Genomic DNA, 22,019 nt, shown 5'->3' with positions numbered 1-22,019 from the left:
ATTGAAAATCTGTGGCAAGACTTGAAGATTGCTGTCCACCAACGATCCCCATCCAACTTGACAGAGCTTGAACAATTTTGCCAAGAAGAATGGGCGAGACCTGGTAGAGACTTACACCAAAAGACCTAAGGCTGTAATTGCTACTAAAGGTGATTCTACCAAGTATTGACTCAGGGTTGAATACTTATCTAACCAAGACATTTCAGGGTTTTTTTTTTTTCATTAACTGTTGTTTCACAATAAAAATTCTCTTGCCTCTTCAAAGGGTTGAGTAGGTTGTGTAAATCAAAGGGAAAAAAAATCATTAAATGCATTAAGATTTCAGGGTGTAACACAACAAACTGTGAAAATGTCCAAGGGGGGCCAATACTTACTATGGCACTGTATATGCACATGAATAAGAAGAACAAATTAATAAATATCCCACTTCTAATTGGATGTTTCATTTTTTGTGTGTTTATGCAACTACTGTAGTTGTAAATACTGTATTTCATCGTGTATTTAAAAATAAAACAAAACCCCAGGAATAATGAGGCATTTCCAAAGGTCAAATGTAGCATGATGTAACTTACCGCATTAAAGTTGGGGAAGAGGTTGACCGCAGTATCCAATGGGAATGGAAGAAAAGGTTTTAGGGTTGGCTGCACAGGAGGAAAAGGTGGTTGCACCAGGGCAGGTAAGACTGCATTCTGACAAGAACTGCCTGCAGTGGAAAACAGAAATAGATTGTGTGTATTTTTTATCAACATATTTTAGGTTATGTCTTGTCTCAAAAAGGTTATGTTATTAATTTAAAATGTAATTTAAATCAAAAACTGCTTAATTGTAAGCCCCAAGCACAATTTTAATAACAAATGCATTTATTCTGATGTGCAATCAGTTATTGATACAAGATAACAAAATCTCAGTTTGGAAAAGTAATAGCTACAAATATAATGTATAGTCTTTCATCAAGCACTTGTCCCACCACAGTCAAAAATGAAAAATTGCTTTATATGCTGTAGAAGCCAGAAACATTTGGCTTTGTTCATCATTCCACTCCTATACCCCCAGTGGTGTAGTCCAAAATCTAAAGGTTCCAAAACACCACAAAAAATACATCATTTACAAAAAAAATACAATGTATCAACATAATTTTGATCTTTTATTTAACATCACGTAATCAAAGAAACTACAAAATTTTTGTATATGGGAAACTACGAAGCAGTATGTAACAATATGTTATAACGTTATTTAGCAGGTTTCATTCAACTATGAAGCAAAATTTGTTAATTCTATAGGGTGATGCAAACCTTTTGGCCATAGCTGAGTATAATAGGTAATATATGTATCTAATTTCCACAAAGTGACTTTCTCCATGTTTTCAGAATGCTTTACATGTATGTCAATGACAGAACGATGATGTCTGAGCTGCCTATAAAAAATAGTACCAGCTTGACTACACCACTGCTCTACCCTATACCTAGACATACAATTGATGTCATCAGAAAAATGATAGTTAGAAATATTTATTCCCATGCTTCCAAAAAGAGTCTTGGGCATTGTTCTCTGTGGGTAGGACTAGCCCATCCCTTAAATATTACCACAGTAAATGTGCATGAATATTTTTATTTTTTCTCATTACTATACTACAGTATGTGGTTATATACTTTCCTATACCTATATGGGCTTTACAATGCTTAGCTATGCTTTACAATGCTTCCACTATACTTTACTTTACTTAACTGCCGTGATTTGAATAAAGTAAATGCTCTTAGGGATCAACAGGATTAATGACTGCACATAACAACCACACACTGAGCTTAGTATGTTACTGTAAGGCCAGACTGGAAAAGAATACTGTAAATACTAGTAATTATTATTATTATTATTATTATTATTATTATTATTATTATTATTATTATTATTATTATTATTATATTTTTTTTTTTAAATTTTTTTTTTATTTATTATTATTTATTTCTTAGCAGACGTCCTTATCCAGGGCAAAATATTACATTATAAAATATCACATTATAAAATATTACAGTACAGAGTATCACATTACAGAATATCACATTGCAGAATATCACATTACAGATAACAGCAGTTATAAAAGTACAATAAAATCAGTGGCAAATAAGATCAAATTCAAAGAAGATAAAGAATACAGTAAATAATTACCTTTAAAGGGTACATAAGGACCTTTTTATTTTATTGTGTTACATGTTCCCTTGTGTTGCTACAACTGTTCATATAAGGTGTGTATTGTTTTTTTTTTGTTTGTTTGTTTTTTTTACATTTTGACCACTTTTTTAAACTTTTAAATTGCATTCCTTACCTCAATATGGCTTTTCATGTACCCGCATGGACCTCTCAGAACTACATTTCCCATTATCCTCTTGCTCACTGGTAAATCCATGAGAGGTCAGTTCAGAGAGGTTCATGCAGGTACATATGAAGCCATTTTGAGTGCAGGGAATGCAATTTAAAAGTTAAAAAAGTGGTCAAAATGTAGAAAAAAATGAAAACAATACACACACCTTATGTAAACAGTTGTAGCAACACAATAAAATAAAAAGTTCCTTATGTACCCTTTAAGAGCGAGTTTGACAGAACAGTTAACTTATAGAAAAAAAATATTTGCTTATATGAATAAAGTCCAGTAAGTGCATGCAGTAAGTATATAAATGGGAAAGAACGATTTCAAATAGGAACAATTATAAAAACGCGAACACGGACCTATAACAGTGAAATCATGTACAAGATACAGGAAGTAGTTATAATTAAGAACAATAGCAGGATACGGCAAGGTATGGAGCAGTTCAGTGCAAGTACAAGCTGATGCAAGTACTGGTAAAATTGGGTGCCATATAGTTCAATATAGTGGAGAGTTGTGAGGTTTACAAATGCTGTCTGAACGGGTGTATCTTGAGGAGGTGCTGGAAGGTGGTCAGGGACTAAACAGTCCTGATATCTGTGGGTAGGTTGTTCCACCACTCAGGGGCAAGGGATGAGAAGGAGCGGGCTCTGGAAGCAGGGGAGCAGAGGGTGTTACAGCTAATCTGCCGGTGGTGGAGGAGCGCAGGGCGCAAGAAGGGGTGTCGGGAGAAATAATGTTCTGGAGATAGGAGAGAGCAGAAAGGTCGAGACAGTGATAGGCAAGTGCAAAAGTTTTGAACTGGATGTGAGCAGCGATAGGGAGCCAATGCAGAGAGCAGAGCAGCAATGTCGCGTGGGAGAAATGAGGAAGGGTACACACAGTTTTGGATGAGTTGGAGTGGACGTATAGCAGAGGCAGGGAGGCCGGCTAGCAGGGAGTTGCAGTTGTCAAGAAGGGACAGTATCAGGACCTGAACTAGGAGCTGTGTAGAGTCATCGGTGTGGAAGGGACGAATTCTGTGTATGTTGCTGAGGAAGAAGCGACAGGAGCGCGCCAGAGTAGAGATGTGCTGAGAGTAGGAGAGTGAGGGGTCAAAGGTGGCACAGAGGTTCTTGCATTAACAATAATAAACTGTATTCACAGACACACATAATAGGAAACCAGAAATTTCACAAAGACCTCCACCTTTCAAGTTATTATATTGTTAATCATTTAGGAAGATCTTTAAAAATAAAAAAAAGAAACTACAATGCTTTGAATGTTGAACGTTTTTTTATTTTTTTTAGTCCCTCTCCAAATTGTCAAAAAGAAAAGAACACATTTAAAAAAGTAATATCATGAAATGTTTACCATACCATGTTTCTACACAGAGAAAAATAAAGTCAAAGCCACCACTTGAGGTGCAATGGCACTATTGTTATTGTTAACAGTATCACCTGACAAACATCAGAATACTTTTCAGAAATATATAATAAATCTTGGAGTATTGTCAGCTGATGCGGGTCAAGTTGTTCAAGCACAGACAATAAGCATCAGTCTAATCCTGGATTTACATAAATGACACCAGACACTTAAAGAGTTAGTCTTACAATACAGATACATGCAGTTATGTTCCAGCTTTAAGGTGTCTGAAGTCAAAAACCATAGTCTACTAAAATAATGGATAACTCAACTCACTCGACTTAAATATAGTGTTACCCCCTTTATAATGTTACAGTCGAGAGCCATAGTTATGGAAATACGTTATTTATGCTCCAGCTCATAATGAGTATTAAAAGTGCTAGTGGCAGAGAAATGGCATCATGGGGTACATAGTGTAGTGTCAGAGTGGGTCATAATATCATTCTGTGTATGAAATGAACAGAACTGGAATAAGCAGAAGGCAGACTTAAGCCATTCTCTGTGTCTGCTTGGTTTCTGGTCACAAAGTCCCCCACTGACAAAGAATGCTTTAAAAAGAGTCATAAACTAAATACTGGACAAGTGGTTTATCTTCACCATCATTGAATAAATCCTGTGGTACAAGCAAGATCTTCAGAGAGGTAAAACAAGATGGTTTTGAATGCCTTGACACCCCTGAGACAGAACAGTACCCCTCATAAATACAGCCGACAGGGGGGAAACAGCGGACCAATTGAGAACAATGGGTCGTCTTGGAACGAGAACAGCCAATGGGAAACACCCCACGTGGACTCAGGTACAGCCCAAAATAAACATACTATCCAATCACAGGGGTGAAGGGAGAATTACAAAAACACAGACACGACATTCAAGAAGGGCTCTCAGCACGAAATCCAAAGCTCTTGTCACACAAACAAGTCTCTGAACTCTGACAATCTGAAGACCCAGCCTGCGACTGGCTTGAACAGTTTTTGGACACTCTGTTACGAGATAACTACTCTAGTGTTTTGCTAAAATCCTAAAAGTACTTGTAATCAAATCTCTAACTTAGCCCCGATCGCTCACTGGAGAAAGAGTTGGATGAACATTTGAAGTCGACAGAGACTGAAATATATTCAGTCTTGTATTAGTTAGCAGCGCCAGAGTTTGCAGTGGAATATCCCAGACATAACTGGATGAAGCGTGCACATACTGGTGGAGGAATTGCTGTTTCGGTGGAATATCTAAATAGTTAATGACTCTTGTTTTTGCAAAGACATTTCGTACCCTGAAGTGGAGACGAAATGCGAGGAAGGCAGACCCCAGAACCTGGACCTTTCCTTGCCAACAGGAGGGCCTTAGAGCGCCTGTCTTGTTGAAAACATGGATCAGCTGGAGGAAGCAGCGAGAGCCTTAAGAATTAACACACAGTATTTATATCCTCTTATGAACTCGAGAATAAGCAGCCTCTAAAGTAAAATTAACGTTTCCTTATGGGTAATATGTAAGAAAAGTATTATTGCGTTCAATTCATGCTTCGAGTTAATGAACACTATAGTAATTGTTTGCTGCTGTATGGAATTTATAGAAATTGATGTGGGTTTTACAAGGCAATTATCATTCTGTATTTAATAAAGCTAGAATCCAAATTTAGCTGTCTTGATAATAGATCATTCTCAATAGATTGTCTGGACGCAAAGAGTTAGAACTGTCTTCTGAACCAAAACGTATTTATGAAACTGATTTTAACAGTGGTTTGATTATCAAATAGTAACGAAAGTAAATATTTGTGTTACTAACGATACCCCTGTTAAGAGTAACCTACGTCTTAAATAGCTGTCAGGGGTGCGGTTGTAAGCTTTAAGGGAATCTCCCATAGATTGCTTTGGATCACTAATCAACCAGTGGGAGTGGGGTATTGTTGTTTATATTTTCTTTTCTGCACTGTTTAGCTTAATTAATTCTTCCTTTTTGTATTATTTCAGTTTAGTTATTGCACCTATACCTTTTCCCTTTATTTAGTTTTATTTTTAATAAAACTGTTCCTTTATATTCACTAGAAACATTGTCCAGTCTGATTATTTCAATATTGGTGGGTTCTACATGATTTTGAATTCAAATAAGGTATTATATGATTACAGCTTGTCTAGTCCAAATACAAATATACCTTGCACACTACAATATTGTGTACATATCTATCTATCTATCTATCTATCTATCTATCTATCTATCTATCTATCTATCTATCTATCTATCTATACATATAATAGGAATCCTTAGTAATAAAAGGCAGTCTTTAGCTCATTTCTTTTTTTTTTTCCTGAGCCCACTTTAATGACTAAACGTAAAAAAAAATATATACTATACGATGTCTACTGGGATTAAACTAAATAAACCTTAGCAAGGGAGTATTGGCGGACTGTCAATCAAGACAAAAATTCAGAAATCAGAGCTAACAGATTATCTGGAGGTGGGACGCTCTGCTGGTAAAAAATAAATAAATAAATAGTACCGTATTTAAAAAACAGTATATACTTTTGGTATATTAATTTGTTAAGTGTGTTCGTGATTTTCTATTTACGGTATTTATTTATTTATTTATTTATTTATGCCTATGAGTAGTATTGAATGGATTTGTACTATGGGTTAAGTTTTGAAATGCAGACATGCATTGTTTTTATAGAAACGTTTTCATACAAACCTTGATAATATTATTTACTTGATAATATTCATTTAGAAATCCAGTTGATGCCTATGATTAATACTTTTGTGAATAATTTGAAGCTATTAATATGTTTCAATGTTAATTAAATTGCGTTATTAATTAAATTGATTAAACCTGTTACATAATTTATTTATTAACATGATTGGATATGCTGTTACTTGTTTGATTGGCTACTGTCTTGTTCACATTTATCAAATAACAGAATATGTTTTGTTGGGGAAAAAAAAAAGGTTTTGAAAAAAGCAGGGGGGGGAGGGTTTGAAGGGAGGGGGGTCTACTTCACAGTCTTGCACCAGGAGGCCCAGTCAATCCTAAAGCTGGCACTATAATAAGGTAATTGGTTTGCTTCGAGGGAGGAAAAACTGTCACCACAGAATCCTCTACCATAAGCCATTCACATTACTGACAATTAGTATTGTACACACTGACAGGTGTTTATTCCAGCCTCAATCTTTCTAACAAGGAAACCACACTCAAATTACAAGATGCTAGCCCTATGAACTGGGGATGGGTTGCCCTAGTTTTAAATTCCTGACAAGCCTTTGATTGAGAAATATCTCTGGTTTAATGCCACCCACTGTAAAACAGGGGAAAACACGCATCAAAAGTATAGCTGTACTGCAGTGATGCAAGACAATTTTCCATGGAAATGCATTGTGATACTACTTTATTAGCCGGTATATGTATTAAAACATTATATCATTTGTCATTGGTTAATAAAATGATTAAATGCAAGGATATTGGTGGTAATGTTCAGCACATATCAAACTGAACTGACCCTACATGCACACTCTATGCTTAACGTATGTTCACATTATCTGATTATAAGCAGGGCTAATGTTTTGTTTAATGTATTCATCAGTGCATGTGCTGTGCATGTTTAGTTTTTAAAAGATATCAGAAATTCCTAATTCCTTGTGCTCTTTAAGCTTGGCACATGCAACAAACTAGGACACCTGCATATGCACTTCATGTACACGACAATACAATAACATAATTATTCAATTCTTTTTTTTTTATGTATATATATATATATATATATATAATTATATAAAATTATCTAATAATATATATATATATATATTTATAACCACTCAGGCGGTCAATATTCCGACCGTTATTGTTACACTTTGTTCGTTAAGGTTTCGGCAATACAATGTGAAACAAGCAATTTGATTGGTCGAGCAAGGTTCCAGCTGACCGTATATTGCGTGGATATGGACAATTGGAGAGCAGGTTCCAGCTGACCGTATATTGCGTGGATATGGACAATTGGAGTCTTATTACTGCACTGCCTCACAGAATTTAAAGTATTGAACGATAGCCATCTTGCTTTTACAGTTACAGATGTACAGCTGTAACTATGAAACCGAGTGACCAATTACCTGCAAAAAATCTCAAAGTAGTAAGTAGACATGTTAATTTGGATGAAGAACAACTGGAAGAACAACTGGAAGATACCCCGACTTTGTCACTTAAAATAATGTATTTTAGTTGTTTGTAAATGCTACAGAAAAACACCTAAAGACACTTATACACATTATCCACCCCTCTCAGACACGTACCTTGAAAAATGATTGAAATCCGAGACATTGCTGTTTTTATTTGTAATCCTCCTGTCTGTTCTGCTCAGTGTGTGTGTGCACTGTCAGTGATAGAGAAAAAAAAATAACTCAGTGCAGTCTCAAGTCCGCCCCCCAGTGTATCTTATCAGTGGCACTGTACACAGTACCAAAAACACAGATATACTTTCTTTAACATGTTCCAATAAAATTAATTACTCAGCTTAACTTAGTGTGTAGTTCAAAATTATAAATGGGTCCTCTTTATTGGCTTAAGGATATATTTTTAAAAAAAGGAATAATTTTTTTGCCCTAAATATGATTTATGCATTTTTTTCTTTTTTTCTTCAAATCCACTGTTTGACCTGGATTGTAAATGCAATAATTCCCTTCAGGGTGTCCTATATATATATATATATATATATATATATATATATATATATATATATATATATATATATATATATATATATATTATATATATAATATATATTATATATTATATAATATATATATATTATAAAGCTATAAAGCTTAATGCTCTTTCGGTACCCTGTCCTGTCTCTGTGATCCATGAGGTCTGTTGGTTTGCTCAGCTGTAATGTCGCAGCTTTCTGCTGCTCCAAAGGGAAACCACTCATCACACCACCAGAAATAGAGGGAATATCCAGCTGTTTGTAATCAGTGTCTGGAGCTTTGCCACCCTTTACATGCTAAGCTGATCACTTTGAAAACTGGGATTCAGCCTCTCTTGACCTGCTGAGGCCTGGAGTGGTAGTGATTTACCACACCATCCCAGCACCAATTCCATCAGCTTAAAAAACTAAAACAAATAGGCAGTGAGCTTTTTAACTGCAAGGCAAATAAGCAAGATTAATGAAGCTTTATCTGAAAAAAGCTTTTGTTTTCAGAATATTTTATTACAGTACTCTTACATTTGTCAAATGCTCGACTTCAGTTTCTTATAGTCTGTGGGCCAAATGGAAAACCCCTCCTAAATTTGAATTTTGTAGCTCCACCCCACCCCCCTACAGAAAAGGGTTAACATTTTTATGAAGGGATGAACCCCCAGGAGTAATTTTATTAGGGGGGGGGGGGGGGGGGGGGGGGGGGGGTATTATGCAGTGGTAACTTTCAGGGTAATATGGATGCTTTTCTAAGTCATGTAAAATTCCCATAATGAATTTCTTGAAAAAGTCAAAATAACAACTCTCTTTAACATGTTATAATCATTAGGGCTGTCAAGCAATTCAAAAAAATAATCGTGATTAATCTTGGTTTTAATCGCATATTTAATAGAAACAATTACTGCATCCATCTCATTTGTTTGTTTGTATTACTGATGCTATTATTATTATTATTATTATTATTATTATTATTATTATTATTATTATTATTATTATATTATTATTATTATTATTATTATTAGTATTATTATTATTAAGTTCTTCTTATTACCTATAAGGCTTTAGGACCTTCTTATCTTCAAACAAAGAAAATAGCACCATGAAGACGATCACTTGAAACTCCTGCAGTGTGCCAAGTCATGTTGGATAGAATCCTCTAGGCAGATGCTCTACACCAAATCTTGTGGGGAAAGTAAAAAGTAACTTTTTTACTGATGTTGAGGCTTGCCGACAAACTGCCAACCTTAATTTTAAGATGCTGCCCAAGCAAACTATTTAAGGTTGATTTTGAAAAGGTGAATGCTCAGCAAATGTATTAACATTTGATGAGGCTATATATTGTAAGACAAAAGAGATTCAGTGGAGGTGCCCAAAGGAATTTCAGAAAACAATCTTCAGAGTGAATGGTTTTTCCACAGCGCAGACATTTCTGGCTATGATTGGAAAGAAGTATGAAGAGTGGTCTAGAAGACATCCTCATAGCATTGCATGTGTATGGTAGCAACACAGCAAGCAATCTACTTAAAGGGAAACCATACAACCGTGGTGTGAGGGCCCACAAGCTGGTAATGGAGGCTCTGTCCAGATTGAGGTGACACTCATTTTGTAACTGGGTACAAAACAATGAGATTGATTGTGATGTAGACCTCATCAGCAGCAAGCTCCAGGAATGTCAAAATGTGGTATCAAACAACAATGCCACAATGAAGCCTAACAGCAACATTTTCCCAGTTCAGTGATGCCCTCAAGAATGTACAGATGGCACATATTCCGCAACTTCACAAACCTTTGCATTCTGGGATGATTAATGCAGTTCATTAGAGAAGAACGTGAAAACAACTGGGACCTGTATCTTGCAGCAGTTGTTGACCGCATCAACTATGCCCCCCTGGGTATCTGTGTTCATCAGTGATATGAAGCATCCGCCAGATTATGCCCCTGAAGTTCATGAGTAGTTTGTGAAAGGAAATCGTGCTGTGGCTCGGTTTAGAAATAAGTCTGGACAGACATGGCACTTGAACAAACAGTAAACTGTGATAGTAAAGTAAAAGTGTGGTATAGTGGGTTTAACTTTAAATCTAAGAGCTTTGGCTAGATGGTTCAGCACTACTTCCATAATGGTAATGTGTGATATGGTAGACTCACAAGGAAAACACAAGGAGGCCGCACCATCTTGCATACAACGAGATGAAGGAGATGTAAATAAGATGGCTAACTCCATCACCAAGTCTGTGACAAACCCATTTGACTTGAATGCTGATTTGATAGCACTTGCCAACATTACAACTGGCATTGTTGCACCCACAGAGGTTGCCACCAAGCATGTTACTGCGAATGATATAGGAATCAAAAGCAATGAAACAGTTTGTGAAAGACAGACTAAATTCAAATACCAATGGATGCTTGAACCATTGCACAAGCTCACCATCAAGACATGCTAACCTCTAAGCAAGAAGATCAAATCAAAAGTTAGCAGTGGTAGTGACTATCAATGCAGACAGGGAGTTGTTTAGCCGTCTTGTGGTACAGTATATGCACAGTTCCATATTCTATAGCATACTTGCAAAATTGCAAATGGTAAGCTATTACCTGAATTAGAGAAAGAAACAGTCAATGTTTCAACTGCCAGCATCTAACATGCTGACAGCTTGGACAGTGGATGGCATGGCTGTTATACAAATGGTTGGGCAAGGAGCTGCAACTAGCTTTGGAGAATGTGCTGTTGGTCTTCAGAAAAGTACGCCAGCCTCTACAGAGTTAAGAGAGCTGCAAAAGAGTAGATATCATCTTTGATGAATATTACGTAAAATATTCAATTAAAGCTTTTGAGCATGGAGGAAGACAATCCTCACAAAGCAATGAAGTCAAAATACCCATCCCAACACAGTAGAGTAAGTTAATTGGAAATCCCAAGAATAAAGAACATCTGGTAAAATTCCTGTCATAATATGGCACAGACTTTACTTGGTCCAGATCTTTACTTTACTTGGCAGGTGGATTGAAGGCCAGCTTCATTGCTTGCATAGTCACTTCAGATGAAGATCTAAAGAAGAAGATCTATTCTCATCGCAAACAGAAGATACTTGGCTTCTACTTCATGTTGCACGTGCTTCACAAGAATACCCTCATGTAGTGGTGTGTTACAGTTCTCTGTGTACATTTTATTCACAAGTTGGAAGCAAGTAAAAAGCTCTGGTTTTGTACTGCTATGAAGGATAAAGCCAGGTTATACCAACCCACACCACAGCAGCTGAACTTTGCCACCAACTATGCAGAACGTTGCCAGCAGTACAGCAGTACTGGGTCTGATTCAACCAACAGTCTTGCAAGGGATGGCAAACTAAAGCCATGGCAGCTTGTCAGAAAGAATCCACACAAATTGAGAAGCCATACCAAGTTTGACACTACAGTGGATATACTGTACCTCTTGCAAAGTAGAAATCAGTTGAACTTCTGATAACCCTTCTCTATGACCCAACAGATGTAAATGATGTGCACTTTTCTGTCGCAAACAGGCCCAGGAATGAAGCCCCCCACCCCCAACTTATATGTAAATTGCCAGACCCTTATCTGGAACCATGCTCTGGAGGCTCAGACTGACATACCCTCCCCAATTGGAAATGGCTGGCATCATAACGATGGACACATTTCTCCAATACTAATGCACAGACACCTGCCCCTGAAGCACTCCTGGAACTCATTACATGTGAGTGTAAAAAAGTCAAGTGTGAGCATAACATGCACACAGGCTTGCTTGTTTACTGGTGGTGAGGACTTACAATCATCATAAAGTTGCCAGTATAGATCCAGATGAGTCTGACACTACAGATGATTCAGACATTGACATGTAGGGTATGGCAAATAGATTGATAAAGGCCATACACAAATATATACTGTCAAGTTGCCCATCGTTGAGAGGGAGTCCATTGCTATTAGTGTTTTCTTAGCATCATAATGTGCAATTGTATACCTTGCTTCTATTATAATGAATAATCTGTGCTTTAACATGTTTGAAGTAATGAGCTATTAATATTTTTTTGTCAAACAAACCTTTTTTATGACTTTTATAACTTGTTTTTGTCTTTTAAGATAAATTAGTAATAATCTGTGTCAAACGAACCTTTGCATGACTAAAATTTGTTTTTGTCTTTGAAATATAAAATTGTATTGGTCATTTTTACTTTCAAATTTGTCTTGACAACTTTAGTACATTTTTGTGGCCTTTTCACTTGCGCAAAATGTTGTGTTGACATGGAAACAATCTTGCATTGGTATACCTTGCTGCCACTTTACAACACCACATCCACCCTAGATAACCACCTAAGGGATACTTATATCAAATTGACATAGTTGTTGCTGTACGAGGGGTGCTACATCGCAAAACATTTCTGGCCTGGGCCCCCTATTAATCGAGATTGTTTAGACCAGTGGAGGGCGCTGAAATGAATGAAAGGGCTGCACGTGTGGCTCTAAACAGCCTTGAGGGCCACCAGACCCAACAACGCACCCAAATGCCAGAAATTAAAATACATAGATGAAGAAACAATCAAAATAAATTAACTGACTAAAATATAAGCAATGTTACCATTTCAATTGAATAACAAATATAACGTATAGTAATACATGTTCAGTTCCTACCATTAATGTGGCTTTTGGGAGACCATAGTTTCCACCGGCTTTTTGAAGGCAGGCGTAACAGTACCTCAGCAGAGAGATTTCCATCAGTCAGTCTGTTACTATTTTTTTTGGAATCAGAAATTATTTTTCTTATTTTCTCCACAATTTGGTAAGCCCAATTATTGTTTTTGTTTCAACCCGGCTCACCACTGCCACCCCCGCGCCACCCCCCGACTCGGGAGGGACGAAGATGGACACACATGTCCTCCGAAACGTGTGCCGTCAGCCATCCGCTTCTTTTCACTCTGCAGGCCCGCCATGCAGCCACCTCAGAGCTACAGCGTTGGAGAATATCGTCAAGGTTTAACCTTCTTACAAAATCATTGCTTTGTTGGTTTAATTAATTTTAAGAAGACGTAATCAATATTTACAAAATATAGTGAAAATCTTACTATTGTGATCTCATTGTTTGACACCCTTTGTAAAATAAGTGACTGGGTAAAGGAAAGACAGTGCTTTTTTGTGTAATTGTGTGTGTTTACTTAAAAAGCATATTGCCGGAGCAGTGCTCTTGTAGTTATGTTTTCATAATTTCTGATTACCATTGTTCATCACACGCATGGGTTTTAAAAGTATAATTAAACAGTTTTTGTTATTTTTTGTTTTTGTTTTTGTTTTGTTTTTTTACGATGGTTTGATATAGTAAAGTTACACCATCTGAATCACATATCTAAAAAGAGACCCGCCCCCTTTCACGACTCTTTTTTTTCGACTTAAATTATGCTGGTATGAGGGCAGAAACATGTGGATCACAGCATTGTCTTCCACTGAAAGGTTACAATGTTTCATTCCTACTTACCGTCAACAGCTTGTTTTTCTGCACAGATCTGTTCTACACTGCTACAGAGTGTGCAGCTCTAGTGGTATAAAGGTAAAGCTTGGCAAGTGGCGAAGGCCATTATTGCACCTCCAGTAAGCCCACGGGCCACAGGTTGCTCACCGCTAGTTTAGACTAAGAAGAAAGATGTGCTATTCCAATTGATTTGTTGTTGCTATTGTTGTATACATTTGTAAACATATTGAGAGCTTATGCATAAAAAAATAACAGTTTTTAAAAAAGAGAAAGCATATTACAACAGCATAAGCCACTGTCTATTACCACTATCACACACTATAATTTTTATGCACATTTTTTAAAGCCAAGTTTTGAAATTGTCTTGGCCCGCCTAATGAATGGAATTATGTTTACAGAAGCTACAAACTAAAATGTTACAAATATTTAATGAAAGCAGATTTTACTGTATATTTCTTTGGATGTTTTTGTTAAAAAAGCATGACACAGTAGTTACTTTGATAATCTATAAGAAGCAGAAAACCAGGTCATGTCATCAGTGAAACTCAAAGACCTAAATCAAAACATTTGCTATACTGTAGTTTGGTCTTTGAGTTTATAATTGAGTGTCTTGGTTCAGGAAGAAATTATAACCCGATTAACACCTGCAAGCCACCCTTCTCTATTGAAAGAGGCTTGCTGTAAGGAAAGCAGCTACACAAAGTGAAAGGAGAAGTTGATTAGAGATCATTCTCCACTAAGAAAATCAATCTGAAAGTTTAATTTGTATGGTGCCTTATCGACTGATTGTTAAAATGGAATGTTTTGTTAAAAAGGAAAAGCTTAAATGAGACATAGTTTTTTTCAGATTTCATAATTTTGTATGATGTGTTTACTCTGAGTGGTTCTTGCAATTACTCAAATACTGTATTTTTTTTTTTTTTTTTTTTTTAAATATTCTGTTTAACCCTGTGTTCAGGAATGGCTGTTCAATTCTTGTTGCCAGGTCAGCAAAAGTGTCTTTATAGTAAGAACCGATGACATCTAGTGATCTGACATTGTTTCCTGTTTTGCTGGTAATATACTGCAGGTAATATACTGCAGTGCGTAGATGGTGCTGATGCTTATGAATATAACAGTACTTTCAGTGATCTAACCTGCATTACATACAGTATACTGATAGCAGGAAACTACTCTAGAGCAACCCCTGAAACAAAAAAAGGAAAACAAAATACTTGCATATATGCATAAAATCACTCAAACATCATAAAAACGATGCATTATAAATAAATAAGAAAATGTAATTGGTAGCTATTTACTTTGTTAACTAATTTTAGATAATGTTGCCATATCCGTTTAATCTCTAACTTAAGTGTCTGCTAATTGTGCAATTTACATTGTACTACGCAAGGCATCCTTGTTACTTTTTGTCCTTCATGGCTAAAATTGACGGGGTCTAATTTTGAGCTTATTGGGAACAGCTGTAAAAAAGAGGCAGATACAGGTATAAAGGGATTTATAGCATAACATATACTGTACCCTTTGTATCAGAACATGTATTGTGTGTGAAGTACCATGCCCACTTTATTGATCCTGAGCCATGGTGGGGGGCATTGTGGGGGGCATTAGTTTGTTGAAACAATATATTTTTTCAGTTAATCTCACATACTTTCACAGGTGTAAAAGAAACAAACAATTAGATGAACTTAAATGATCAATGGTTGTGGTGTTGGCTGAAGTGGGCTGCAAAAATAAATGATCTTTATCGATCCACTCACGCATTATTCCACAGCCCAAGGCAATGTGCCATGATCTTTCTCAACTGACTTCACAGCAGAAACAACAAGAGCCTACACCAGTTCTGAATAATAAATTGCCATAATTGTATAATACATGTATGACTCCACATTTGGCAAATCTTGCTATGCTTTAAATGTTTTTTTGTATTTGGTGAGATACAGAAAACACAGTGCAAATGTGTATTTATCTTGCTTCAGGGAAATACCTAATGCTTGTTTTAGAAGTATATAAAATTATCTATTTGCAATTTGATTTAACTTTAAAAACCAAACATCCCTTCTTCAGTTTTCCAAACAGTTGGCTCTGCTACTTGCACTGCTAGGAAATGATATGTCATAAACCATTTACTTTATAATAGCTTAGGACACAGACAAGTTTTGTGGGTCTCAAAGGTGTCATTCAATATTTCCTATGTTATTTTGGGAAAGGACTGAATTTCTGGAATATTTAAGAAAACAAGTTATCGCCTGATGCACAGGAATTCTAACAGTTTTGTTAAGAATACAGTGCAAACAATCATAATAATAACCCATTAGGTTGTTGCAGTGAATTCTTCTTTTGCTGTTTTTTATGAAGTGGAAACTATTAGTTTGTTAGTGCTTATCTTACTGAAGAATTCCCAAGAACTGTTATATTTATTTTTTATTCAATTTACACTAATCTGGAAAGTAGACAAGTATTACATAATTAGTTGCATCCACAAGGACTCCCAGACTTAATGAGCTCAATGATAACTGAAAGGCAACCTTCAATGAATGACAGTATATTTCAATCAGAATGACAGTACTTTTTATGTTGAGGCTGTCAGAACCACTGTTGCAGGGAATAGGGTAGCACAGGTCAGGCAGTTTCTAATATTAACACAGCCATCTGCAAAGATGAAGGATTCTTTGTTTAAGAATACTTCTAAGTAACAATGTAGGTCAAAACATTCAGAAAAAACTTCAGAAGGATCCAGCACAAAATTTTAGACAGTGTGTCAAAAATCTTTGGACTGCTGCGGCAACCAAAGGTTAGACAGACTGAAAAATAAAACGTGTTTTCCCAGGAGTGTTTTTTGACCTTTCACCTGGGGAAAACAGGAATTGCTCCAGTAGATTTGCACATAAATTTGAAGAGAAAATCTCTGTCTAGATCAACCGGGATTAATACTTTAACCCTTTGCAGTCTTACGTTGGACCAGGTCTGACATCATCAAAAAGACGTCAAGCACAGGTCTCTAGTCATTTTTTTTCTCCGGGAAAAAGCTGAGTAAACCTTTCAAGGGCCGAGTGAGACCGACAGTAGCCGAAAAAAAAGGAGGCGGATCTGAGCAATACACACAGTCACTTCACATAACACAGACATCCAGCACTCAAATTGATGTTATAGTAATACAATAACTAATTGGATCGCATTATTGAGGAGTTTGGTGATAAAACGAGTGATCAGGAGATGATTTATTAGGATGCACGACTATGAAGAGGTAAGTGATAAATGCAACGAACAAGGGGTGGGGCGGGGCTAAAGATGCAGTACAGAGTGTCCTGTTGATATACAATGCCTTTTAAACCTGTTTTACTATGAATAAAATTACTTTTAAACAGCGCGTGTGAAAATAAATTGGACTTGACGCATCTGACAGGCGCTGAATAAATGGACTGCAAAGGGTAAAGATGATTTTAGCGTTGTCATTGGAGGAGGGTCTCACATCATGACCACCATCCATGGACCCATGGTTGCCTCTGTTCCTGGAAAGGGACTATGAACGAGACTTTTGGGACGTTGGGGCCATTTTTGCTTGTTAATAGATATTGTGTGTTTATTTATGATTTAAAAGTAATGCTTTCATATTATTACTTAATGTATTATTTTGGGATTATTGAAGAACATTTGCATTAGTGTTTAGTTAAAAACACGGGGGAAAAGGGGCAGACCGAGAGCCCTGCCTGTATAATCACTGTGATGCATTGGGCTTTAAATCTATTGTGTGGGATTTATTCAAACAGGTTTTGTATTTAAATGTATTATTGTTTGGTTTGGATGTGATCTGGCAGAGGCAATGGTAGCAGTTCGTCTCTGTCAGACATATCATGAGAATGTGTGATCGGCAGTGAATTAATTAACACAATTGTTGTCGACCATGCAGATATTAAAAACTCGTAAACTAGACCATTTACAGTTTGATTAATTTATTACTAATCTGGAGATAGTCACATGTATAAAAACCTGGAGTACTTTCTGATCTGGGTAGGTGTTTAAGGAGGAGGAATGTGAGCGAGTGAGAAGTGAAAGAGAACAAAACAAAAGTAAAAAGAGAGGAAAACAAACAAGTGCTACGTGTGCTGGAAGGACCGGCACGATAGTGATATAGGATCAGTGAAGGCGACTGCCCAGCCTGACCTAAGTATTGTTCTGTTTTATGTGTTTGAGACTTTGTTTTGTTTAAGCCTTTTATTTTGCTTGGTGAGTTGCGTGTTTTTGTAAAAATGTTTTATTTATTTTTGGTTGCATTAAATACATGCACACCAGTGCTTTCAATACTGCAAGTACCTGACTTTGTGTCAGCTTCCTGATCTGGGGACGTCATCACCATTCAGCCGTACTGTCACACCTTGATTAATAGATTTCAAAACGCAATGAAAGAAACCAGTAATGTCTTTGGGAATTCATGTAGCACATTACAGCACATCCAATCATTATTACTACAGCATGCAGGATGAAGTACCCTATGGTGACTGTACGGATTACTGACAACATTACCTGAAGCATTTCAACACACACAGAATTGCCTTTGTTGTTAAAATGTATAATTTTACAGATGACTATACATTTGCTGTAACTATAAATCAATATTTTTGAATAAAAATACACTCAAAAAGGTAACACAGTTACACCAATTCACTGCAACCATGTATTTTGTGGTAAACACAAAATATATATTTCTGTGCAACAATAAACACAGAAAAAAATAAGGACGCTATGAAAGTCAGTTTATCTTTGTCCTTTTTAATTTACATGAGAATAAAGGGTAAAGATGTACAATTAATACAACATTCAGTGTCTATTTTGACTATGTATAGCTGTTCCACATTGGCGGCACAATTTAAAACAGCATGAACAAAATGATTCTGGGTTCTTCCTATGCTGATATCAGCACTGCCTTCACTGATTTTGATTGACAGCACATTAAGTGCATTTTAATCTACAAAAAGCCTATTGAAATATGTCGTTTTTGCTCTAAAAAAGGATTACTGTAAACTAATCAGCCCCTTTTAATAAAATATCAGTAAGTAAAGTTTTCTAAAAGCTTGATTAGCTATACTATTTAGTCTCTGTACTCAGGAACCTGCCAAGCTATTTACTAGAGCACATGTTTCCACCAACTGCTTTGGTCTAGGAAGGAGCTCATTTAAAATGTAACAGTAGTTGTGTTAAATTCATCAAGATGTGGCAAAAATTATGGATATCTACAACAAATAATTTTCTCTTGGAGTAAGATAGCTGTATATTTCTATAATAATTTGTCACTCGTTGTATACAGACTATTTCCAGCTATCAAAACAGAACAATAAAAGTTTATGTATAAAATAAAATTTAAAATTTAAAAAATGCAGTTTGCTTTAAAGTTGACTACAGTTAGCCATAATTATATTCACATATCTGACCCTATAAAATGTTGACTTCAGTGATGGTTAAACGAGTGTGACACATATCTGATTATTTCATTTTGGCTCGTTCCAACCCTTGTCCATTTTTTAGGAAACACAAAAAAGACACAATGTCAAAAATACATAGCTGAAAGGACGGTGCTTTAAAATAAGTAGGCTTCCATGTAAATGTACTGTAGTTGGTTTTGTTGGTACAGTACTACACTTTCAAAAGAAGTATTTTAATTCAGAATGATATGAGAATATCTCTTTCCAAAAGGGGTGACTGTGGACACGTGGACTGCAATACAGTACATACTTTTAAATCCGGTACACATTGTAGCAGTATGAAAAATTCCCCATTAATAATCCAACAGCAAAATGAAATCAAAATGTTACCCATGTGCAAAACTGCGTAAAATGTAAAAAGCAATGCAATTTAGCAAAAGATAAAAAAAAAAAAAAATAAAACAGTTTCCAGAATTAAAACATTATCCAGTCAGTATTCAAAATTGCAGAATATAGTGCTCAATAAGGCCCTAATGTCTCAGTTCACTTGCAAATGAAAATCCACAAAAGCAACTAAAGATCACAGATTTACACTGTATCTAAAACTGTTTAATGTTAAAAAAACTTTTACATTACTGTAGCTTATCTCGTTAATTTTGTTTTTGCTTCATTTTCGTCATGTAAAATTGGAGGAAGTGCTTTGTAACTGCACAATAAAAGACAGACTGATTTAGCATGTGAGGGGAAAAAAACGCTGTGGCAGATAAACAAGCACATTGAAAACTAGTGACAGAGTCAGAAATCTCGTGTGATGGGTAAGTGCATTAATTTGTTACACACACATACATGTATATCATGGGGATTCATTTTATTCTTAATACAAGGGCAGTAAAACACTACTGACTGCAGACCAAAATCAATGTTCAATGAAAAAGGGTAAATACTTATTTAGTTGTATTACAGTATGTTATGTATTGGTGTTGACTTAATTTTTAAAGGTATTTCAAAAATCTATGTAAGTACTGTAAACATTATAAACAAAACCAGTAAAACTTTCTGCAATCTATGCAAACCCTCTATATTGGAATTCAGTGAGCACTCTCTGTAAAAACATCTTTATGGCAATATTAAGTAATTGTATGAAGCTGTTATTTTAGTCTTTAGAAAAATAATTTTAAAAATCTTAATCTGATTTAAACGATAAACAGAGTTAATTATTACATTATGTTACACTGTCAGTTACAACCCGGTTTCAGATCATTTTTAATACAGCTTAAAACAGAAAATAGTAACAGAGGCAAGCACATTTCTAAACCTGAAGCCAAGCTTTTAAAACAAACAACCTATTAAAAGATGATGTTCCTTACCTAAATTAAAAGCCTTTTTTTTTTCAAATTGCACTGCAAGGATTAAATGGTTGTTCACTAGGACCTGGAACACCACACTGTCAACGGATGAAACTGCATTTACCCAAATCAGATTTTCTTTTAGATGAAAACTGAAAATGTCCTTAACAACACTTCAGCTCAGTCTTTCAGGCACAGTTAATTCAGTGTGAGTAATACTTACCGAAATACATACTGTTCCCCATTAATCAAACAGACACAATTCCACTGTTTTGAGTTTCCACTTTAGCTCCAACATGTGCTGACATGCAGAATTGGAAACTTTCATTCTACATTCTCTTTCCCAATCCATCCAGCATTCAGTGTGATCATTACAGCTCTGCAGCCAGGTTGATTATACACTGTCTTATCCTCAACACAATCCTTGCCTGATTATCATGTACCCTGGCAGCATACTGTGCTGTTGCTCTTACTGAAATCTGACTCCTCCTTGTGATGTTCTTTTTGTGCTTGTGACATCAGTGCTGTAAGAACACGATTTATTACAGCAGTGTGCTTCTGAAGCATTCTGCCTGTGCTTTCAATATATAGGTGACTTCAGCTGTATTTAAATGACACCCGAGCTCTTTAAAAACTCATTGTGGTTTGCATCTTTTTCTTACTGAACTCACAGCTTATCTATAATATTATAAAAAAGGAATCCCTTGTCTCTTTCAGTTTCCATTCATTTATCTATTGACTGGACTATGTCTACTGTTATGCTAAAGTAAGTATATATGCATGCAGCAACTCTCTGGAAGGCCAAATATTAGCAACTAGAACTATGCAATGATGTCTTTATTGATTATGAATCTCTCTTTTATGTTTTTAAGGCTCATAAGGCACATTGATCTGTATTTGCCTTAATCTCATGTAATTCATTTCTGTCACTGTTACACCTTCCATCCAGATACAAATTCTCTTTCAAAAAGATCCTTAACCTTAGATAAGCATCCTTTCCATCTAGCTGCAAAGCTGCTATGGTTGATGATTTCCCTTCAGCAGCTGTTTTTAATTAATTTTGAATTCTTACATTCCTTCTATCTTCTGAGCCTACATAAGTACATACATTTATCCCATATCTAAAACCAGCCAATCTTCAATTTCCCCTGGCCCTGTTCCACTGACAAAAGTCACTATATGTGTTTTTTAACCTTAACTCAGAAGTGTCTGTTCTGGAAAAGTGCATTATTTGTCACCATGAATACCATTTAATTGCATAGGTACCCAGAGGAACTCTGCAGTGCCACACAGTGTTATTGTACTATCTGATCAACTGGCTTTATCCGTATCTGGAAAACCTTTTAACTG

General features: G+C 35.9%; 1 protein-coding gene across 2 annotated transcripts in view; it reads right to left on the bottom strand.

The window, feature by feature from the left end:
* LOC121314768 (zinc finger protein 385D-like) overlaps positions 1–21,119 on the bottom strand; it is a 75,034-nt gene extending 53,915 nt beyond the window's left edge. Inside the window, exons 1-3 of one of the 2 annotated variants that reach the window (XM_041248417.1) lie at positions 20,893–21,119; positions 8,033–8,112; positions 573–703 (exon numbers count right to left, since the gene is read on the bottom strand). In XM_041248417.1, coding sequence (XP_041104351.1) covers positions 573–703; positions 8,033–8,060 — 159 coding nt within the window. In that variant the 5' untranslated portion in view covers positions 8,061–8,112; positions 20,893–21,119. The remainder of the gene's footprint in view (positions 1–572; positions 704–8,032; positions 8,113–20,892) is intronic. The other variant, XM_041248418.1, reaches the window with a different exon arrangement.
* Positions 21,120–22,019: the final 900 nt, after the last annotated feature.

This window comes from Polyodon spathula, chromosome 4 (genome assembly GCF_017654505.1).
Source record: "Polyodon spathula isolate WHYD16114869_AA chromosome 4, ASM1765450v1, whole genome shotgun sequence".
Taxonomy (NCBI): domain Eukaryota; kingdom Metazoa; phylum Chordata; class Actinopteri; order Acipenseriformes; family Polyodontidae; genus Polyodon; species Polyodon spathula.
Note: the sequence above shows the minus strand (reverse complement) of the source record. Positions and strands in the feature narration are given on the sequence as shown.